Source organism: Balaenoptera ricei, chromosome X (assembly GCF_028023285.1).
Source record: "Balaenoptera ricei isolate mBalRic1 chromosome X, mBalRic1.hap2, whole genome shotgun sequence".
NCBI lineage: Eukaryota > Metazoa > Chordata > Mammalia > Artiodactyla > Balaenopteridae > Balaenoptera > Balaenoptera ricei.
In genome coordinates this window covers 83,456,896-83,478,347 of record NC_082660.1, presented here as the reverse complement: position 1 = coordinate 83,478,347, position 21,452 = coordinate 83,456,896, and the positions used below count along the sequence as shown (strand labels likewise).

Genomic DNA, 21,452 nt, shown 5'->3' with positions numbered 1-21,452 from the left:
ATATAATAACTATTACTGCTGATGAGGGTCTGCTGAATACAAATCACTGTGTTTTTTTAAAAAAATTAACAAATGTGTTATTGATCCTAATCCTACTCTTATTGTCCTACTCTTTGAATTCCAGCTCCAACCAGAAATCTTTCCTGATTTCCACTCCTAGTCGAATGCAATCATTTTTCCATGATGATAGTATTGTTACTTATTCAAGTATTTAGCACCTATTTATTTCTATTTTATTTTATAATTAGTGGTTAGCACATTTTTTCTTACTAGGCTGTAGGCTATTGGAAGACAGGGCCTGCATTTTTTTTCTTTTTTCTTTTTCATGGTTTTATTTCCAGTATTTGCCTCAGGACTTAGAGCAAACTAAATACTCAATAAATGTTTTTTTGAATTATTGTGTTAAGTGACAATAAAGCAAGAAAGAAATAGTACGAACAACTTACTTTGGAAAATATTAGTCCAAGCAGAGAGAGTGGGACATATGGCACAAATAATTTATTTACCTTCATTTAGAGCAAAATGCATTTTGTACAGGTGTAAATTATATTGCCTCAGAAGAGCTAACTCTCAAAGACGTTTTTATTAGAATATTAAAAGAAAAACTTTGCATTTGACATGTTGTAAAACTCCCTTTCAAACTAACAACAGAGCTTTAAAAGTTGTTGTAATAGAAAAAATATCAACAGAAGCCCAATATGTTTCTATGCTACGTATTAACAACAATGCCAAACTCTCAGAGGTGATGCAATGGAGAACACCCACAGAATTCTCAAAGCACACTTGAGTAGCCAAGACATAACCATTTTAGACAGAGCAAAGGTAAATGATGTCTAGGGAGTGTGTTCTGTGATTAAGTACCACTTTTAAGGGGTTGATGGAGTTGTTCATTTAATTATTTTCTTGTATAAGTACATGCACTAAACACTTGCAAGGATCAAAAAAGTCTGCAATATTTTTTATCCTCCTTTTCCCATAAACATTCTCTATTACCATCTCCTTAGGGCATCAGGGAGAAGGCATGCTATGCAGGTCAAGTAACCCCAGTGTTGCCTTCAAGTATCATAAGCTGAAATAAGCATGACTGCCTCAAAGAAGAGTCAGCACAGACATGCGACTGAATATTCATCTTGCCTTAACTCTAAACATACCTCGATTAGATACTTCTTCACATTGCCCTATGGTCAATAGGGGAAGGAGGTTAGGGTCTGGGATGCAGAGGTGTTGCCGTTCTTATTCCTAGCATCAGAACACTTGAGACGCTCCCTTACAACCAATTTTTTCTACACATGAAGAACACAAACTTACACAAAGTTACATGTCGGTTATATCTCAATAAAACTGAAAAACAATGGCCCAAGAGGTCCTCACAGTTATCTCTCATGGTCCAAATAACATGTGCATTAAAGAGGCAAGGCAGATCACTAAATCCTCTCTTTGTGTACCTTCAGTACTTATGCCTAGCAAGCAGCTTCCCGTTATTGTAAATACACAGAACGTAAAAGTAGCTCACATATGAACAGATGCTTTAGAAATAATCCACCCTCAAAATTATTTTATGGAGTATTTTAAGAGATCAGTTGATAGTATTGAGCAAATTACTTATAGTTGATTTTTCAAATGTAGCTTTAATTAGGATGCCAATTATTGAGGTCTCCAAGTGGCAGAGTTCATTTGATCATGTTTCAGATTTAGCCTCACGTACCAAGAACACTGATGGAATTCTGAAAAGCAACAGTGATGATGGATGGAAAGTGAAACAGTCAGCTTTGCTTCTTGGGTCTCTTGTTCTATTAAGTCCTACCATTTGACCCCTTGCCAAAGAAGGACAGAGTTTAATGAATTAGTTATTTTAGAGGCTAAGTAATCTTCCTCTTTAGAGACTTTAAAACAAAAATGGAAACCTCGCTGTGAGATGACACAGGTTGAAAGAGAGAGCAGCATGGACTTTTTGAGAATAAGTGGATAAAGAAATAAACAAAGCTGCATTACATTATAAAACACTGATTTGTGGCCTGTTGTTCAATAGGTGAAACACATATATACATACATACATATATATAAGATTAAATATATATTAATATATAATTTAATTAACATTGATTGAATATTTACTGTGTGCCAGATATTGTACTAAGTACTTTATACAGGTTATGTATATAATCTACATCAATTCCTGATAAAAGGGATGTATTAGTGTTGTCATGACAAATGATGAAAATAAAACTCTGAGCTATTAAATAGTTTGGCAAAGATTACATAACCAGTCAGTGGCAATGCTGGTATTTAAACCCAGACTTGATTCCAAAGTGCAAATTCTTATCCAACATGATATATTGCCTCTTCAAAAAAAGTGTAGGTGAATACCAGTGCTTAGGGGAGAGAAGAATGTTTTGCCTCTCACCAGAGAACTCTTACTGAATTCAAGACACTATACTAGGTATGGAGTCATGAGTTGAAAACCATCCCTGCTCTCAAAGAACTAACATTTAAATGGGAGAATAAGACATGGGCAAAAATATTTGAAATGTAAGTCTGTGTGTAATAAGAAGCCTTGAGAGGTACATACACAGTGCTATGGGAGCTCAGAGAATGAAGAGCTAATAGCCAGTTGGGTGGATTGAAAAGTATTTCACATGGTACCTTAAAAGATGAGTACTATGAGAATGGTTAAGCACAGGAGGAGATAAGGGATAAGCATTGTTTGGAACGGGAGAAATGGATACAAATAAATAGGTAGGGAAGAATAAGAAAACTGAAGGAAGAGTAAAGAGTATAGTTTGATTGGAACTTAAGGTAGGCATTGAGCAATGAGCCAGAAAGAAAAGTGTAGAAAGACCAGAAAGTGTGGGCCAAAACATGGAAACCTGTGACTGTAACTAAACTTCTTTCTATAAGTAATGGGAAACATCTGAAGATTTTTAAAGTAGGACCCTCCATATGGACCTTCCAATCAGTATTGGAATTTAGGATGAAAAATATGGCAGGTCTTCCATAATAGACAGATAGGAGAAATCTAGGAGAGGGGAGAGGAGATGGAGTTTTACAGCAGTAGTTCAGGTGATGTGTTTTTGCAGCCTTATCTTAAAGAATATGTAGATGAAATATGTTTGGAAATTCACTGATGAATTCTTTCTAAGGTAACTCAAATCTGATCAAAGATCTTTGGTAGAAACCTGGTGAGAGTTTCAATATGAGCACAAAGTCTTCGGTTGCCCTACTCATTTTTCAATAACTTTAGTTCACAAAAAAGAGCTCTATATCATAGAGAAGGGCTGACAACTGCAGAGGAATCAGGATGTTCTACAATGTATGCTAATAGGAATTAGCAGCAGGAAATAGCCACAGGGGAGAAGGACTATCTACTGCAAAGTCAAAAAAAAACAGAAAACAAACAAAACAAAAAGGAAAATCTTTAGTGTCAGAGGCATGCAAACTGCTAAATTGCTCTAACATTGTTTCCCTGACATTCATTGAGGCACTAACGTTAAATGGAGCAATTTGACATTGTTGCATGTGAGACAGAATGAATTCTACACAAACAAGGCCTGGGATGACAGATTTACTATTCAGATTGTTATCTGCCAAAATCATGAGGTGAAATACTTCCACATCACATTAAGGAACTCCCTGCCATTATATATTCCTTAAAAAAAAATATATATATATATATATATATGTAATGAGGGTAATGGTTTACACCACATTTATGCTGGAAATCAACAATTGGTCTAATGATTAGGTCATAGAATAGACCTATGGATGAGATTTTGATAAAGTTTACTTTTGTTTTTACTAATTTTTAACTTAGCTCTAGATTATATCAGCAGGTGTATCAAAGTAACTTTGGGACCGTATGCACTTGTTACTATGAATCCGAGCAAACTCAGCAGTGTTTCCTCCAAGAGAATTTCTTTACTTTAATTTGCTTATAATAGTTTTATATTAGCCAAAAGGAAGTATTTTAAGCATATAATTTCATGCTGATCTGGGAAACTGATATATAAACTTGAATCAACTGGAATTTTTTTCCTTCAGGGTATCTCCTATCAAAATGAAGAGACATGGACATATGATGTCTCTGACAATTATCTACTTTTCCTTTATATATACTTCTGAAGGTTGTCAGCTCACCGAACTGTAGGAGGTGAATGCCAACTCTACCTCGGGCTTGAAATGATCTGCACCATATCTGGGAGTATTTTAAGGTGCCCAGTCATCTCACTACCTAAGTGTAGAGTATGGTGTGCTAGGGTAGGCCATGGAAACCTGAATGTCCATGTTTGTTAATGGCAGTTTCACTCACCCAGCTCATGTGCCTGGAATTTTCCCCAGCTTCTTGTTTTACTTTCCAATTTTTAGATGGGATTGGAAAAAAATAAAAAAAGAATTGGATATCTGCGTATTGAACATCTATTGGGTGCTTGCCTTAGAATATATTGTGTTAACCCTCATAGCAATTCTATAAGAATGATATAAATATCCTCATATTACAGATGTGGAAACAAATTCAAATACTTTATCACTGGCCCCAGGCTTCACACATAGTTAATGGGAGAGCCATTGGCTGGAGTCTTACTACAAAGAGAACCCAATAATATGGTTGCCTGACCATGATTATCAGCACTGTTTAAATATCTTTTCTACAGAACCCCTCCCACTAGTTCAGGACCTTTGCTTTCTGAAAGTTAGTCCAAATTTATCATATTTCCCCTTGGGAATTCTAATTTGCTTGCTGACAGTTCTCCTGTAAGGATCGTACCCTTACCCTGAATGGTGCCCCCAACTCTAGCCCTACCTAATTTGATGTTTATTCCTCCCTCATGTGGCCTACTTTTAATTCCCAACATGCTTTATCTGTGAGCCCACATGATAGATAAACCAAGTGATGAGCTTTTAACACTTTGATTTCAGTGTCATCAAAAAGGTTTCATCTGTGATTACAAATGCAATTTATTTTGCTTGGGTGCTAGGCATTGCTAGAGGACTCATGTGCAGGCTGACAACTCATAATCCAGATTCCATGTAAAGAAATGATTAATATGGTAAAAGTAGGTTTATCCTTGATTTCTTCCTTATGTTTTGAAAATTGAGACCTTTTTTTATTCCTATGAATTACTATTGTAACTAATGATATTTAAGGTCTATATTTATTTTCTACTTTAAAGCTTAATAACCAGTGGATATTAACATCATAGTTAGCAATTTCTTTTCAAAACTGGTTGCCAATATTTTGTAGTTTAAGAGCTCCAGAAGAATGGTCCCCATCTGTTGCAGTGTGTATTCATCTGCTGTGGGTGCTCACGAGCCTTTTGTCTGTGAACATGGCACAAATCTGCCATGCTGCTGAGATTCACAAATAAGCCATGGAATCAGTGGGATGTCAGGTCACACGTGAGATGCATGTTCACTGAAGAGACATTCTCTATGAATATAATAAGAATGGGAGGCAGTGTGCAGTTGGGGAAGAATCATGGACTTTAGAATCAGAACATTAAAGTTTGAATCCCCCTAACACTCACAAGCTGCGCAAACTTAGGCGCATTATTCAACCTCTCTGAGCCCCAGTTTCCTCAACTAAGAAAAGCAGATATTATAGCTACACCTCAACGAAACTGCTGTAGGGACTGAAGAAAAGGAAATAATTACTGTGGAGCACCTAGCATGATGCTTTTAGTAGTCACTTAGAAATAAAAGTCATTAACGACTAAAAGTAAAGTACTCACACCACTAAAGGTCAAGGACAAAGGCTAAATCTTAGGAGTCTGGTCGGAGAACAATGTTGAGTATTTTACATATGTCTGAAAATAAAACCTTATATATAATGTCACATCAAGGCATGTTGATTTCTTTTTTTAATGAGGCTTCCTATTGTGTCAAGACTTACCTCTAAAGTTGGCTTGGCATTTTAAGGCCTTCCACAAAATAATCCTAGAAGATGAAAATAACTCTTAAAAGTTCCCAGATTAAGCTTTGGAAAAATTCTGATCTCAGATCCTTGCATGATCATTAGCTTACATTCCCATAGAACATATACTTTTCTCTACAACATGAAGAAATCATAACAAGAAAAAAAACACATCCTGAATTTCCAGCCAAAAGATAAGTGCTTTGATCTTTGAGGAAAATATGAATTATGAAGTGTGTAGTTCAAAAAAAAATTTTTTAAATAGTGTATATCTTAAAAGCATTATCAAAAATATCATCTGATGTGAAACCAAGGCTGGCAACTAAAGGAAGTTAATGGTATGTGCACCTTGGAAAATGTTTTGTGGTTTCATGACCCCAATGAATTTTTTTCAAGATACTTTTGCTGCTAATGAAGAAACATTACAAGTGGCCCCACTGAGTAGACACATATTGAAATCAAAACAAAATGCTGCCTAAGTGTAGTCTAACATTTCATGATTTAATTATGCACAGTCTAGGAAGGCAGTTTTCTTTAATTATCTATTTTTTTTTCCTTGCAAGAGAAGCAAAGACACTAGTGTTGACCCTTAACCTGAACATCTAAACTTTCCTTTGGAGTTGTTCTATTTCAAAACAAAAAAACAATAATAGCGTGTGACTTATTCTATCAGTAGTTGTAGGCCATTTAGAATATGAAAGAACTGTAAGAGCTGATTTTACTTTATGAAAACTGATTTGTCAAAGCCCTGTGGATTTCCTAACCATGCTGTGGTAAAATATAAGATTAGTGTAGCAATTCCTTCAACAAATGACTTTACTGTTAACATATCGAATTAGTGATCCTGTTAGCCACTATTCCAAGATTACAAGGTAATTCTTTAAAACCATGGGAATTCTCATGCATTCTATTACTGTTAATTAGCCTTTCTCATCCTGCAGAAAGAATTTCATTAAGGATTATCATTGTAGATTTAATATGTCTAAAAATTTCATTTTTCTGATTATTTTAAAACCTCATATTCTTTATGATCCACACGTCTTATTGTTCTTTTATTTTCATTCCAGCATCATAACGAGGTCATCTTCCTTTATCATATGCAAATACAAGCAGGTGTTCTAGCTGAATAGAAAATTATGTTAGTTTAACACTAGAAAGAGACTCCTTTTAAAATATTTCTTGTCCCAGGGACCACCTTCCATTATTGCTGTTCATTTGTGGTGAGAAATTATTAAGCAGTTGTTACAAAGGTGAGCTTTAGAGCCAGGCCCAGGGAGTCTGCATCCTGCCTTTGGTACTTGCCATCATCTCTTGGTGCCCCAACTTCCTCATCTACAAAATAGGGTTAATGATAACAATAATAGGTTTAATAATAGTTATAAGTTTGTAATGAGAATTCAATGAGTTAATGTTTTAATTGCTTAAAAGACCACCTGATATGTAGTAAGTTTACATAGGTTATGTTAAATAAAAGAAATAAATTCCATTGCCACATATGACTTCTGTCATCTTTCCAAAGTAAAAATTTGCTCTACTTTTCTTATTTCTCTTGTATCACTTCACAGTGTTTGCACTATTTCATTTACTTTCTGTGCCAGAGGTGAACTGTGTTCTTTGTAGTAGACATAAGTCACTAGTTGTGGGTGTTAAGGTTTGGGAAGTTAATGTCAAGCAGTGGGTCCATTCCCCACTCATATATTCTATAGCAGTTGCCTGATACTACTGTTCTAAGCTATTTAGTTCTCAATGAATATAAGTCATGATCACAATACATCTGGATTTAATGAAGTACAGTGGCAGCCAAGTTAATGTCTATATTCATAATCAGACTGTCCTCAGAATCGTTTCACAAGCAAGGCCATTGTAATTGAAAGTCATAGAAAGCCACAGAAAGACTCCCCCCAGATATACTAGTTTTATTTTGTTTCAAGTTTTTGACAGAACGTTATTCAGTTTTAGACTTGCTAGCACACAGAGCATTGTAATTACTAAGAATCAGAGGCAGGGAAGGTGATTGGGGGTGGAGAATTTATTATGCAAGGGGAAAAGATCGAGTTATTATAGAATGCTGCATTACCAAAAAATAAGAATTCCACATTAACTGGCATATGTAAACAGCATGTGAAAAGCTGGTCAACGGCCATTTCCGAGTAGCTCTCTATTTCCCCTAGTACTACACAGATGCTAGGAGGTTAGCTACAGTGAATGTTTTTGACCCCACTGTTGTCCACTGCACATTGAAAAGCTGCTATGCGTGATTTGATTCCTTTTCCAATGTTATTTAAAAATCACGTTAATTTTTAAAAATCTAACTTGGAACTTCAAGACATGCACCCCAGTTGTACACATATTTTCTAAAGATTCTAAGAAAAGCGCTAAAGGAAATGGACTTACAAGGATATTTCTTGTAAGGAAACGGACACTTTCATTTTGATTTTCTTTGGTCAAAGAATAAGTTGACCTATTTCATGGTTCACAAGTTACTTCAATTAGTTGAACAGTTAGCTTTTACAGCTAAGAACCATTCTGCTTTATGGGACACCATTGTAGTATTTGCTCATTTAAAAGAAATAAACCGTCCAAGTCACCATCTGTATCATGACTTTAATTGTCATCTGAGTGGTAGAGGGAGGCATTATCAAAGAGTTTAAAGATTTCAATGGAGGAATAGAAATAATTTAATTTTCAGGTTACACTCTAGTTTCAGTAGTTTCTATTTTTAGATTGTTGCTTTTGAAATCCCACAAATGAGTATTGAATATCTTGCTAAATATAAGGAACCATAAAAGCTTATTCATAAAACACATATTTTCTTTAAACTTTTCGGAGGCAAGCACAATGTTTACCAAAAACAAGGTTGGAAAGTCCTTATCTGTATCATATTCATGGTAATTCTATGCAGTGCAATCCACCACTCTATGATGCATCTTAAATTTCAATTGAAGTCTCATGCAGTAAGGATAATCAAGGCTCTCAGATACCTAAAAGATTTACCTAATAAAAGAGCCTCAAGCAAAATGAACCCACTACAGGGAGATCAGTTCAGTGCTTTGTGACCACCTAGAGGGGTGGGGCAGGGAGGGTGGGAGGGAGATGCAAGAGGGAAGAGATATGGGGACACATGTATATGTATAGCTGATTCACTTTGTTATAAAGCAGAAACTAACACACCATTTTAAAGCAATTATACTCCAGTAAAGATGTTAAAAAAAGAGAAATAATTGTGTCTCCAACAAGATTTTAAGTTTATAAACAAACAAGAGAATCAGTAATCGGCAAGAAATTAGTAGAATTACTTATATTGCACTCCTTTTAGTAGAATACAATCAGGAGTAACTGGCTAGGTAAAAAATATTGCTCATAGAGCAATGTCTTATTCATAGAGGAAGAGTGTAACATAACAATGTCTAATTTCATCTGACATCTAACTATTTATCCTAGTCCTACCTCTTGTCACACTAGTAGTTCAAATCTTTGGACCTTAAAGTACACATTTTAAAATTGTGTACTTTTCTTCAAAAGAGCTATTCTGAAGACTGCATAGCCTCTTAATCAAGGATATAGATGTGGATTCTATCACCGTGTATTCTACATCCTCATCAATTTTCTTGAGACTGAATCAGAGGTGCAAGACCGGAAAGTCAGTTTGAAATTTGGCAAAACTTCATGAATTCGGACTTGAGTAATTTAAAGCTAGTAACAATTTGGACAGCTCCTAGATTGCAATGAACCTTTATTCAATTAACCATTTCTTCCCACAGGGCACGTATTAAATCTGTAACTCTTCCTAAAGAGCATAAATTAACACTGTAAAATATTGTAGGATGTTATTATTATAGAACACATGACTTCCATGAATTTCAGAAGCACTCATCAAATAATAAATGATAAGCAATGTGATTCTCTTCTCACTCCATTTGGGTTGTTTTTCTGATACTCTAGATATGCATTTATGTATCTACATTTTAAAAATTTATATCCTTTGTAACAAATAAATGACATTTGAAAATAACTGGATAGAGGATAATTTATGGTTATTAATTTGGCACCCAAGGGGTCAAATTCAGGACCTCTACGTTATGGACAACAGTAAGTAAATCAGCCACAGAATAATAAATGGCCAACAAATGTTTAGATTGGTCTCCTCACTTCATCTGCAAATTCCCCTTATGGCCTCTATGAAGAAAACAAATTTGATTGGATTTGTTAGTCACATTTTGAGCTGTCCTGATTGAAATGAGTAAAAGTGGATTCTTTAAAAATACCTTATAACATAATTTCCTTTAAAATTCAAACTGGTTTCTTTCAGGGAGGTCTTACTAAAGTTTGCCTAATTAGCATAAAATCAAATTGTCCTATATTATGCTAAACCTTAAATTTAAGTCATATTGTAAAACAGCAGTTCTCAATTTTTTTTCACTCCACGACCTCATGACTAGACAAACATCAGTGGAATAGACAACCATTTAGAAGATGCTTTTTGAGGAATACTTTTACCTTATGCAACAAATAAACTACCTCCAATATTATTATCAAACTACACTAGGAAGAAATATGTATTTACTGTCATATTTTCACACTAGAGTCCAGCATAAAATCACCTAAAGAAACTTCATGGAATGCATATCGAGAAATACATCTTAAAAATGGTTTTTATACATTCATAAAAATCAAGGAAAGGGAAATATCAAGTGTTTCCTTTCATACCTGTGGTTGGGGATGAGTCCAGATCTCCACAGTAGTTGTCTCTTTCATGGGTGTGCGAGATCGTATAACCTCCTTCATTGGCTTTACAAAGGGAACAAAATAGAAGTATTTTTGTTTGTTAAAAGTGAAAAACATAGTACATTGCGCACGTGCATCAAACACAGGTAAGTAAAGTAGTGCCTGGGTAAATATCTCTTTCTAGACATTGTAGTTATTGAGGACTTACAATGTGATAGGCACAGCTCTAGATACTGGGAATAAACAAGAGAAAATAAAAAAGAAAAGAAATTCCTTTTCCCATGGAGCTTATAACCCAGTGTTACATTTAAGAGTTCCGTTAAACATTTGAATGCAATTGTGGAGGGCAGTTTAAAACATTTAAATGGCTGAAATTTAAGTTGGAGAGACTTTCAGTCCAATGCTTTTACAACTCAATGGTTTCAACAGCTTATATTTGCAAATTTACAGTGTCTGAAATTAAAATCTATCCTGTGCATGCCACCACACCACAAATTTGCTATCTATCATATAAAGATATTTAACAGTTGTTACAAATGCCAAGAAATTTATGAACCAATATAGAGATACTAGCATACCAACCCAGAATAATTATCAAGATTTTGAAAAGATGATGTCTATATCCGTTTTATTTTCTTCAGGACAGAGAGTATAGTCTCTGTTTTAAAAATATTGAATGTATACTCTACACATTTCTATGTATGTGATTTTAGTATATGGGGGAAAGGGTTTGGTTAAAAAGTCATCCTTTTATCTAGCCAAGGGAGAATTTTTTCAAGGAAGCTAAGGAAACCCAGTTCAGTGACTGTTGGAAGCTCATGGGCTATAATAGCAGAATAGAGTAGCAGTGACAGAGACCTTATGTCACAGTCTCAAGACTTCATACTGATGTTTGGTGTACTACCAATTAGAGTTATGTAATTATTACTTGACAGGGTTTTGAGGGGGAGCATATTTGCCACCCCAAAATATGTTTCTGGCATAAGGATTATTTTAGGCTGATTATTTTTATGAAACAGCAGACATAAGAAAAGCTCTGAAAACCAAGAGAAGTTACCCTTTTGTAAAGGATATTTACATTTATAAGGGAAATCTCCATTTATAAGTGTGTCTCCCTCTCTGTACCAGGAAGTGAAGGATGACTAAATCTCTAAAACTTTTTTCAGTGAAGTAGGCAACAGACCTAAATCTGCACAACAATCTTACCCTTGATTATTGTGCTTTTCTTCATAGCCTCCCATAACTGGCTCCCCTGCCCCCAACATCTCCTTTTGTCTTTATCTGGAGATGGTATTTAAGGTGATGGCTTGGGCCGTTTCAGATAGTTACTCAGATTTCCTGGGTACCTCTCACATATACAGGAGGGATACATGTTATTAAACTTGTTTGTTTTCCTCCTGTTAATCTGTCTTTTATTATGAGGTTGGGGAGAGGGTCTCAACCAAGAATCTGAAAGGGTGGAGGAAAAATTATTTTTCCTCCCCCACAGTTTTAAGTGCCCCATTCCTATTGCCTTACCATGACAGTTTATGTTTTATGTTTTTATTATCCCTGCATGCCCATTAGTTCAAATCAAGAAAAGAAAAGACAGTCAGATGTGGAACATCACATTTTTAAGGCCCAGTTGAGCAAGAATTATTTTGTTATCATTTAAATGGCAAATTGTGTTTATTCTGCAATGACACTATAGCTGTGACAAAAAGAATGCAATACACGTTAATATTACAGACTAAGCACTCATCACAATATTCCAACTCACAAGAAAGCAACAGTTAGAAGAATTAGAAAATTAAAATGAAAGGTCTCATCACAGCAGAATTTCATCACAAAAATAAATGAAAATGAGTGACAAAAGTAAGTTTCTGAAAAGCTAATTTGTTAACCAAGCAGAGAGAACTACTCACTGATGGTGAGTTATTAAACAGGGTTTGCTTACAACAACCAAAGAAATACATCTAGAGAAAACAAACTTAAGACTATTAGTGTTTCACCAAGTACAGTTACTCAAAAAGTTGAGGACATTGAGAGCAACAGCAATGGTAAATTTAAAAAAAAACAAGGGAAAATGGTATGGAGTGTTTTTCCTTCGTGAGTTAACAGATGTTACCAACAATGCTTAATTGCTGTTACTTGCTTGAGGAAGTGATACCAAGTTTGAAGAGACTGAAAAATTAGCCTCTATGAATGAATTGTCTGTGTGGAACAGAACAGGCAAGAATATTTTCAAAGAATTTGACAAAACACTAATTCAGTAAAACCTGATGTGGGATCTGTTAAGGTGTGTTACAACTAATGGTGGGTGAAATATATGTCGCACAGAAAAAAAGTTTAGCTGGACAAATATACAATGCTTTGGAAAACATAAGGTGTTCAAAGCCTATGGCTGTTTATTGGATTATACATCAGCAGGTACTTTGTGCAAAATATTTGAATCTATCATGTATTGAACTAGGAGTGTCAATAGTGAACTTCATTCACTATTGCTAATGGAACCATTGTTATTCCGTGAACTTTCGTCAAAACTGCAAGTTGAATATCCTGACTTGCCTTACCATACAAGCAATTGGATGGCTTATAAGTGGCAAAGGTTTATTTTTGAGCTCAGAGCCAAGACGGAAATTTTGCTGAATGAGAAGTACCCTTGACCACTATTATTGAATGCTGAATCACTCTGGCAATTAGTTTTTGTTGCAAACTTGATAACATCTTGATAAATCAACCTAAAATTGTAAGGTAAAAGAGTGCTTATATGTAAAACTTATACTGCAGTAAAGTCACTCTGATGACAACTAAAATTGTTTGAGTCACAAGTAATGGTAAGTTACTTTATACACTCCAGTCCTGTAGAAGTTAAAACAAGAAGCAGAATTTCCATTTGTGCACAAACTCAAATTTTCAATAGGTTGCAATAAATATGGAATTGAGGAGCTTTTATCTATCAATTAGAAATGATTAATCTTCAATGTAATGGCATGCTAAATGGCAGATATGAAGAAAATAATCTAATAGAATTCTTCAGATGCCTTCCAACAATAGATATGTTGAGTTAAAACTATATGCTTGTGGATTGATATCAGTATTTGGCAGTACCTATCTGTGTGAAAAGACATTTTCCGAGATCAGATACACAAGTACATTCATTTCATTAGTAGTTTGCTATTACATAAAACATTGTACTCATTATTATTACACTTGATGGTTTGAATATCATCAATTTAAATTTTGCAGGAATTTGGTTTCTCTTTTGTTATATGTAAAACCTACAGAAACTGAGCAGGACCCTGGGGGGCTCCTGGGCACAAAAGCCTTTCTGCTTCCCCTGTTTCTTGTTTGTAGGAAATAATCTTCATTCAGGTTCCATGACCATCCCTAGTTCCAAAGGGCAGGTTCAAACAGTTGTTAATCAGGGAAGGGAGAGGATTGGGAGACAAGGGAGGAGCAATCAAGAAACGATAGTGCAGCTTTGGGGTAGGGTCCTGGTTCCTCCTCAAGGGATATACATAACAGTATCTTTGAGCTCTTCTGCACAACTAAAACCCCCACCAAATGGAAGATGTTAACTACTTGATGAAGCATTCTTCATTCCACAGAAAAGGTCACAGTTTGATAACCTCGAGAACCACAGAAGCCCATCACAAGACCACATGATGCCTGATGATCTCTGGATTGAAGGAATGCAAGCCCTGCATGCACCCTGATCCTTATCAGCAAACCTGCCCCCCTTGAACCATTGCTATAAAACTCCTCACAAGCCCCCATGGGTTGGGACACATAGTTTTCAGGGCATTAGCTTACTGTGGCCTGCTTCACCTGGCAAAGCAATAAAGCTATTCTTTGCTACTTCACCCAAAACTCTGTCTCCAAGATTCAATTTGGTGTGACAGAGGTCAGGTTTCAGCAACACTACTCTGGCCCTTTACAGAAAAAGTTTGCTGACCTCTGATCTAGAGCAAAAGAAAAGACAAACTAATAACTATAATTAATGGACAAGTCTATGAAATAAGTAAAGTCTGGTAGAGTCTAGATGCAGAGGGTGAAGAGAAGACATTTTTTGGCAGAGAGAGCAATATGGCCTAAGGTAGGGAAATCCAGGATGTGGTCTATATGACTGAAGATGTAACTGAATAATGGGACAGATGTATGAGAAAGTGAATTAAGCACATACTCCTGATGGACTTGCAAAGTCAGCTGGTGATTTTATAGTTATACACTAAGCAAAGAAGAAATTCTCAAATGTATTTGAGCAAAGTGTCCTGTGCTACAGTAGTTTCTAAGAAGATTTGTGCTCAGGTCTCAGATTTAACTTTATTTTTTAGACCAAGTCTACTAGAGTTGAATTTCCTATGCACAGTTTAAGAATCTGATTTTAAAATTTTCTGTCAATTGTGAGCAGTTTCATGTCTATCTGTGTGGTAGTCTGTCAAACGTATCATGCCACATTGTAGGGTAGCAAAATTTGCCACCCCAAAACTTATCTTTTTGACATGAGGATTAATTTAGGCTGGTTATTTCTAAGAAGCAGAAAGCTCAGGAAGTTGTTTTGTTCCTTCGCCCTTAACTGCCTAAAAGCATTTAGATGAAGGGCCTATTCCCAGAATAGAGCTATCACCAGAGATATTTGCAAAGAATATAAGCTTGGTGAGGTGGAGGAAACTCAGCAGGGCCTAGAGATCAGAGGCCACTCTGTGTCCCATCCTCACTGCTTGGCCCAGCAAACATTTGTTTACCAAACATTTGCTTTTCCATCTCCATGTCAATTGCCTTCCTCAGCATCAAAGCCCCAAACTACTACCCCCAACATCCTTCTTTGTCTATAGTTGAAGATGGTATTTAAGATGAGAGTTTCAGCCATTTTGGTGAGTTACACAGTTTTCTGGGATCTCTCCCATGTATATATGTTATTAGATTTTTGTTTTGATTTTCTCCTGTTAATCTGTCTCAGGTCGTTCTAACTCTTAGAACAGCCAGAAGAACTTAGAAGGACAGAGTAAAATGTTTTCCTACCTGACAACATTCAAATGTCCATTAAATTAAATAAGGATAGTATATTAGGTGGTTAAATGCTTAAAGCTATGTGGATGTATCTTGTCCGTTTAACTTTGACAATTAAATATCTCTATTGTAAAATATGCTTCAATATTCAAGTATTAGGAAAAGTTTATTGAATTATATTGTGCACAAAAATAACAATTTAAAGGTAAAATAATACTCCCACCCCTAACAATGTTCTTTCCATTACTCTTCCCCTTTCCACCAAACCCCATAGTTTTAATACTAAAAATTAAGAAATGGTCTAATAAAATAGCTCCAATATACAGAACTGCTGAGGATTAACTATAATGCAAATGAGAGAAATGGCAGTTCTAGGAAATATTAGTGCTCAAAAAATCTATGCTTGACCTTTTTAAAAAAACAAAATACGGTTCATCATTGACATCTGAAAGATAAGATGCAGATCTATGTTTCTGTATCCTTACATGTACCACATACTGAACAAAAATGTATCTTCCCTTTTATGGAATCAGATGTCAAGCTGTCAAGTAAAGAGTAAAGTGTTTTATAATAATCACCGTCTTTACAGATTTAAACCTCATTTTAATCCAGTTCATATTAAGACAGTGCTCAATAGTGAAAAGTGAGAAATACATCTTACTGTTGATCGTAAAGAGTTGTGAGAAGTGTCACTGGTATTATTGCTAAAAATAAAAAAAAAATACTTCCAAGAGGATGGATAGATATTGCTCTTCTTATCATTCTTGAGTCAGATATTACTAGTTCATAGTTTAGACATCGGAAGGGAATTCAACTTTATTTAAAAATGTATTAAATCCTTTAGACACTAATATTTCACCAGTGATGCCCTGCTGATCTAATGAAATAGTCATACATGAAAGAAAAATAAAACGTTCATTTATCTTATTTCACCTTTCAGAATCCAGAAATGTTATGCCTTAAAAAGTTGTCTATAGTCTGCTTGAATGATTTTATCTATGAGTGTGGGAAGAGTCTGGCTAATAAGGAGCACTGATTCAGAGTAAATGTCCAAAACTGTATTAAATCTCCCCTAATTTTTTGTCTCAGGCAAGAAGTAAGGAAATTTTCAACCAAATTTCCATTCACAGAAATGTGAATTATAGCCCAAAATATACACAGTGATATAGATTTTGTGATAAATGGGAAAAGATTTTCAGCTGCCAAAGGATTTAGTTGTTTAAAAAAATAATAGGACACTGTTACAGGTGACCTACAAGAATAAAATTCACGTCCCCAACTGTGACTGCCTTACAATAAAGGCTTATGAAGCAACATAATTTGATTGAAACTTCTAGATATGGCAAGGCCTTCTAAATGTTCTTCCCAAATGTTTTCCTGAAAGTGTCACACAGAATCTGAGATTCAGGGACTTAACATATTAACTGCATACCTTAACCTGACTAATCCCCAAACTACTGGGTCAGGCAAACCCAGACTGATTCTGTGATTGTTTTAGGGTGAAATGTGGAATGCATCCTTTATTCTCCCTCTTGGGAAATTTTATTGCCACTTAAATCTAATGGTAAGAAAATCATAGTTAAAATAAGATCATGATATTTCTGACTAGTCTCAACATTACATTATTGTTTCAAAATCTAGCAAAAAGAGAATCCAGAGTAGCTTCAGTGATTTAGCAATTACATTTCTTTCTCAAAGTTTGCAGGTTTCCCACTAGAAATGTAAGCATGCTTCCATTTTCTTGGTAATGGTATGCAACCCAAGACCTCAGATTTTTCAGAAATGTGACATTCTAAGTTGTCACAATCATCCTTTTATTTTAGCTATCAAAGACTACAAGTGAATTTAACTGATAGATTATTGTTATTTTATTGCCATATATTAGACACATTGACAGGTTAGCGAAAAAGTCTTCTCAAACTAGCATATAAGACATTTTTGGAGAGTCTTATGTAATATCTACCACAATGATATATGCCTAAAGACATGTAAGTAGGCAGGTGATGCTTCTAGTGATAATATTTATAAAACTTTTCCCTCATTCTCATTTACTTCCTTAAAAGAAATCCAAATCCTTACTATGGGAATAATATCCATCAAAACTATGGCAAACATTTACAAATACAAAGTGAAATTTGATCCTTATTTTTGCCCACGATATATTTATTTGAAGGATTTTGTGTTAAAAGTGTTGGCAGAGGGGAGCTTCAAGATGGCAGAAGAGTAACACGTGGAGATCACCTTCCTCCCCACAAATACATCAGAAATACATCTACATGTGGAACAACTCCTACAGAACACCTACTGAACGCTGGCAGAAGACCTCAGACCTCCCAAAAGGCAAGAGACTCTCCACGTACCTGGGTAGGGCAAAGGAAAAAAGAAAAAACAGAGACAAAAGAATAGGAACGGGAATGCACCAATGGGAGGGAGTTGTAAAGGAGGAAAGGTTTCCACACACTAGGAAGCCCTTTCACGGGTGGAGGCTGTGGGTGGCAGAGCGGGGAAGCTTTAGAGCCATGGAGGAGAGCGCAGCAACAGGGGTGCGGAGGGCAAAGCGGAGAGATTCCCGCACAGAGGATCGGTGCCGACCAGCACTCACCAGCCCGAGAGGCTTGTCTGCTCACCCGCCGGAGCGGGCGGGGGCTGGGAGCTGAGGCTCCAGCTTCAGTCGGATCCCAGGGAGAGGACTGGGGTTGGCGGCGTGAACACAGCCTGAAGGGGGCTAGTGCACCACAGCTAGCTGGGAGGGAGTACGGGAAAAGGTCTGGAACTGCCAAAGAGGCAAGAGACTTTTTCTTGCCTCTTTGTTTTGTGGTGTGGGAGGAGAGGGGATTAAGAACGCCACTTAAAGGAGCCTCAGAGATGGGCACGAGCCGCGGCTATCAGCACGGACCCCAGAGACGGGCACGAGACACTAAGGCTGCTGCTGCGGCCACCAAGAAGCCTGTGTGCAAGCACAGGTCACTATCCACACCTCCGCTCCCGGGAGCCTGTGCAGCCCGCCACTTCCAGGGTCCCGTGATCCAGGGACAACTTCCCCGGGAGAACACACGGCGTGCCTCGGGCTGATGAAATGTCATGCCGGTCTCTGCCCCCGCAGGCTCACCCTGCATTCTGTACCCCTCCCTCCCCCCGGCCTGAGTGAGCCACAACCCCCGAAACAGCTGCTCCTTTAACCCCATCCTGTCTGAGCATAAAACAGACACCCTCAGGTGACCTACATGCAGAGGCGGGGCCAAATCCAAAGCTGAACCCCAGGAGCTGTGCGAACAAAGAAGAGAAAGGGAAATCTCTCCCAGCAGCCTCAGGAGCAGCAGATTAAATCTCCACAATCAATTTGATGTATGCTGCATCTGTGGAATACCTGAATAGACAACAAATCATCCCAAATTGAGGAGGTGGAGTTTGGGAGCAATGATATATATACTTTTTTCCATTTTCTCTTTTTGAGAGTGTGTATGTGTATGCTTCTGTCTGTGATTTTGTCTGTATAGCTTTGCTTTTACCATTTGTCTTAGGGTTCTGTCTGCCCTTTTTTTTTTTTCTGTAGAGTTTTTAGCTCTTGTTATCATTGTTGGATTTGTTTTTTGGTTTGGTTGCTCTCTTCTTTCTTTCTTTCTTTTTTTAAATTAATTTTAAATTTCTTTTAATAATTATTTTTTATTTCAATAACTTTATTTTATTTCATTTTATTTTATTTTATCTTTTTCTATCTTTCTTTTTTTTTTTCTCCCTTTTATTCTGAGCCGTGTGGATAACAGGCCCTTGGTGCTCCAGCCAGGCATCAGGGCTCTGCCTCTGAGGTGGGAAAGCCAAGTTCAGGACATTGGTCCACCAGAGACCTCCCAGCTCCACGTAATATCAAATGGTGAAAATCTCCCAGAGATCTCCATCTCAACGCCAAGACCCAGCTCCACCCAACGACCAGCAAGCTAGAGTGCTGGACACCCTATGCCAAACAACTAGCAAAACAGGAACACAACCCCACCTATTAGCAGAGAGGCTGCCTAAAATTATAATAAGGTCACAGACACCCCAAAACACAACACCAGACGTTGACCTGCCCACCAGAAAGACAAGATTCAGCCTCATCCACCAGAACACAGGCACTAGTCCCCTCCACCCGGAAGCCTACACAACCCACTGAACCAACCTTAGCCACTGAGGACAGACACCAAAAACAACAGGAACTAAGAACTTGCAACCTCTGAAAAGGAGACCCCAAACACAGTAAGTTAAGCAAAATGAGAAGACAAGCACACAGCAGATGAAGGAGCAAGGTAAAAACACACCAGACCAAACAAATGAAGAGGAAATAGGCAGTCTACCTGAAAAAGAATTCAGAATAATGATAGTAAAGATGATCCCAAATCTTGGAAATAGAATGGAGAAAATACAAGAAACGTTTAACAAGGACATAGAAGAACTAAAGAGCAAACAAACAATGATGCAAAACACAATAAATGAAATTTAAAATTCTCTAGAAAGGATCAATAGCAGAATAACTGAGTCAGAAGAACAGATAAGTGACCTGGAAGATAAAAGCTTGGAAATAACTACTGCAGAGCAGAATAAAGAAAACAGAATGAAAAGAATTGAGGACAGTTTCAGAGAACTCTGGGACAATATTAAATGCACCAACATTCGAATTATAGGGGTCTCAGAGGAAGAAGAGAAAAAGAAAGGGACTGAGAAAATATTTGAAGAGATTATAGTTGAAAACTTCCCTAATATGGGAAAGGAAATAGGAAATAGTTAATCAAGTCCTGGAAGCACAGAGTGTGCCATACAGGATAAATCCAAGGAGAAACACTCGAAGACACATATTAATCAAACTATCAAAAATTAAAAACAAAGAAAAAATATAAGCAGCAAGGGAAAAACAACAAATAACATACAAGGGAACCCCCGTAACATTAACAGCTAATCTTTCACCAGAAACTCTGCAAGCCAGAAGGGAGTGGCAGGATATATTTAAAGTGTTGAAAGGGAAAAACGTACAACCAAGATTACTCTATCCAGCAAGGATCTCATTCAGATTTGACGGAGAAATTAAATCCTTTAGAGACAAGCAAAAGCTAAGAGAATTCAGCACAACCACACCAGCTTTACAACAAATGCTAAAGGAACTTCTCTAGGCAGGAAACACAAGAGAAGGAAAAGACCTAGAAGAACAAACCCAAAACAATTAAAAAATGGTAATAGGAACATACATATCGATAATTACCTTAAATGTAAATAGATTAAATACTCTAAGCAAAAGACATAGATTGGCTGAATGGGTACAAAAACAAGACCCATATATATGCTGTCTACAAGAGACCCAATTCAGGCCTAGGGACACATACAGACTGAAAGTGAGGGGATGGAAAACAATATTCCATGCAAATGGAAATCAAAAGAAAGCTGGAGTAGCAATTCTCATATCAGACAAAATAGACTTTAAAACAAAGACTAGTACAAGAGACAAAGAAGGACACTACATAATGATATAGGGATCAATCCAAGAAGAAGATATAACAATTGTAAATATTTATGCACCCAACATAGGAGCACCTCAATACATAAGGCAAATACTAACAGCCATAAAAGGGGAAATCTACAGCAACACAATCATAGTAGGGGACGTTAACACCCCACTTTCACCAATGGATAGATCATCCAAAATGAAAATAAATAAGGAAACACAAGCTTTAAATGATACATTAAACAAGATGGACTTAATTGATATTTATAGGACATTCTATCCAAAAACAACAGAATACACTTTATTCTCAAGTGCTCATGGAACATTCTCCAGAATAGATCATATCTTGGGTCACAA

General features: G+C 36.5%; 1 protein-coding gene across 1 annotated transcript in view; it reads right to left on the bottom strand.

The window, feature by feature from the left end:
• The window catches only part of PCDH11X (protocadherin 11 X-linked), a 685,545-nt gene that overhangs the window by 333,915 nt on the left and 330,178 nt on the right, over positions 1–21,452 (bottom strand). The window contains exon 4 of the mRNA XM_059911038.1: positions 10,616–10,696. Coding sequence (XP_059767021.1) covers positions 10,616–10,696 — 81 coding nt within the window. The remainder of the gene's footprint in view (positions 1–10,615; positions 10,697–21,452) is intronic.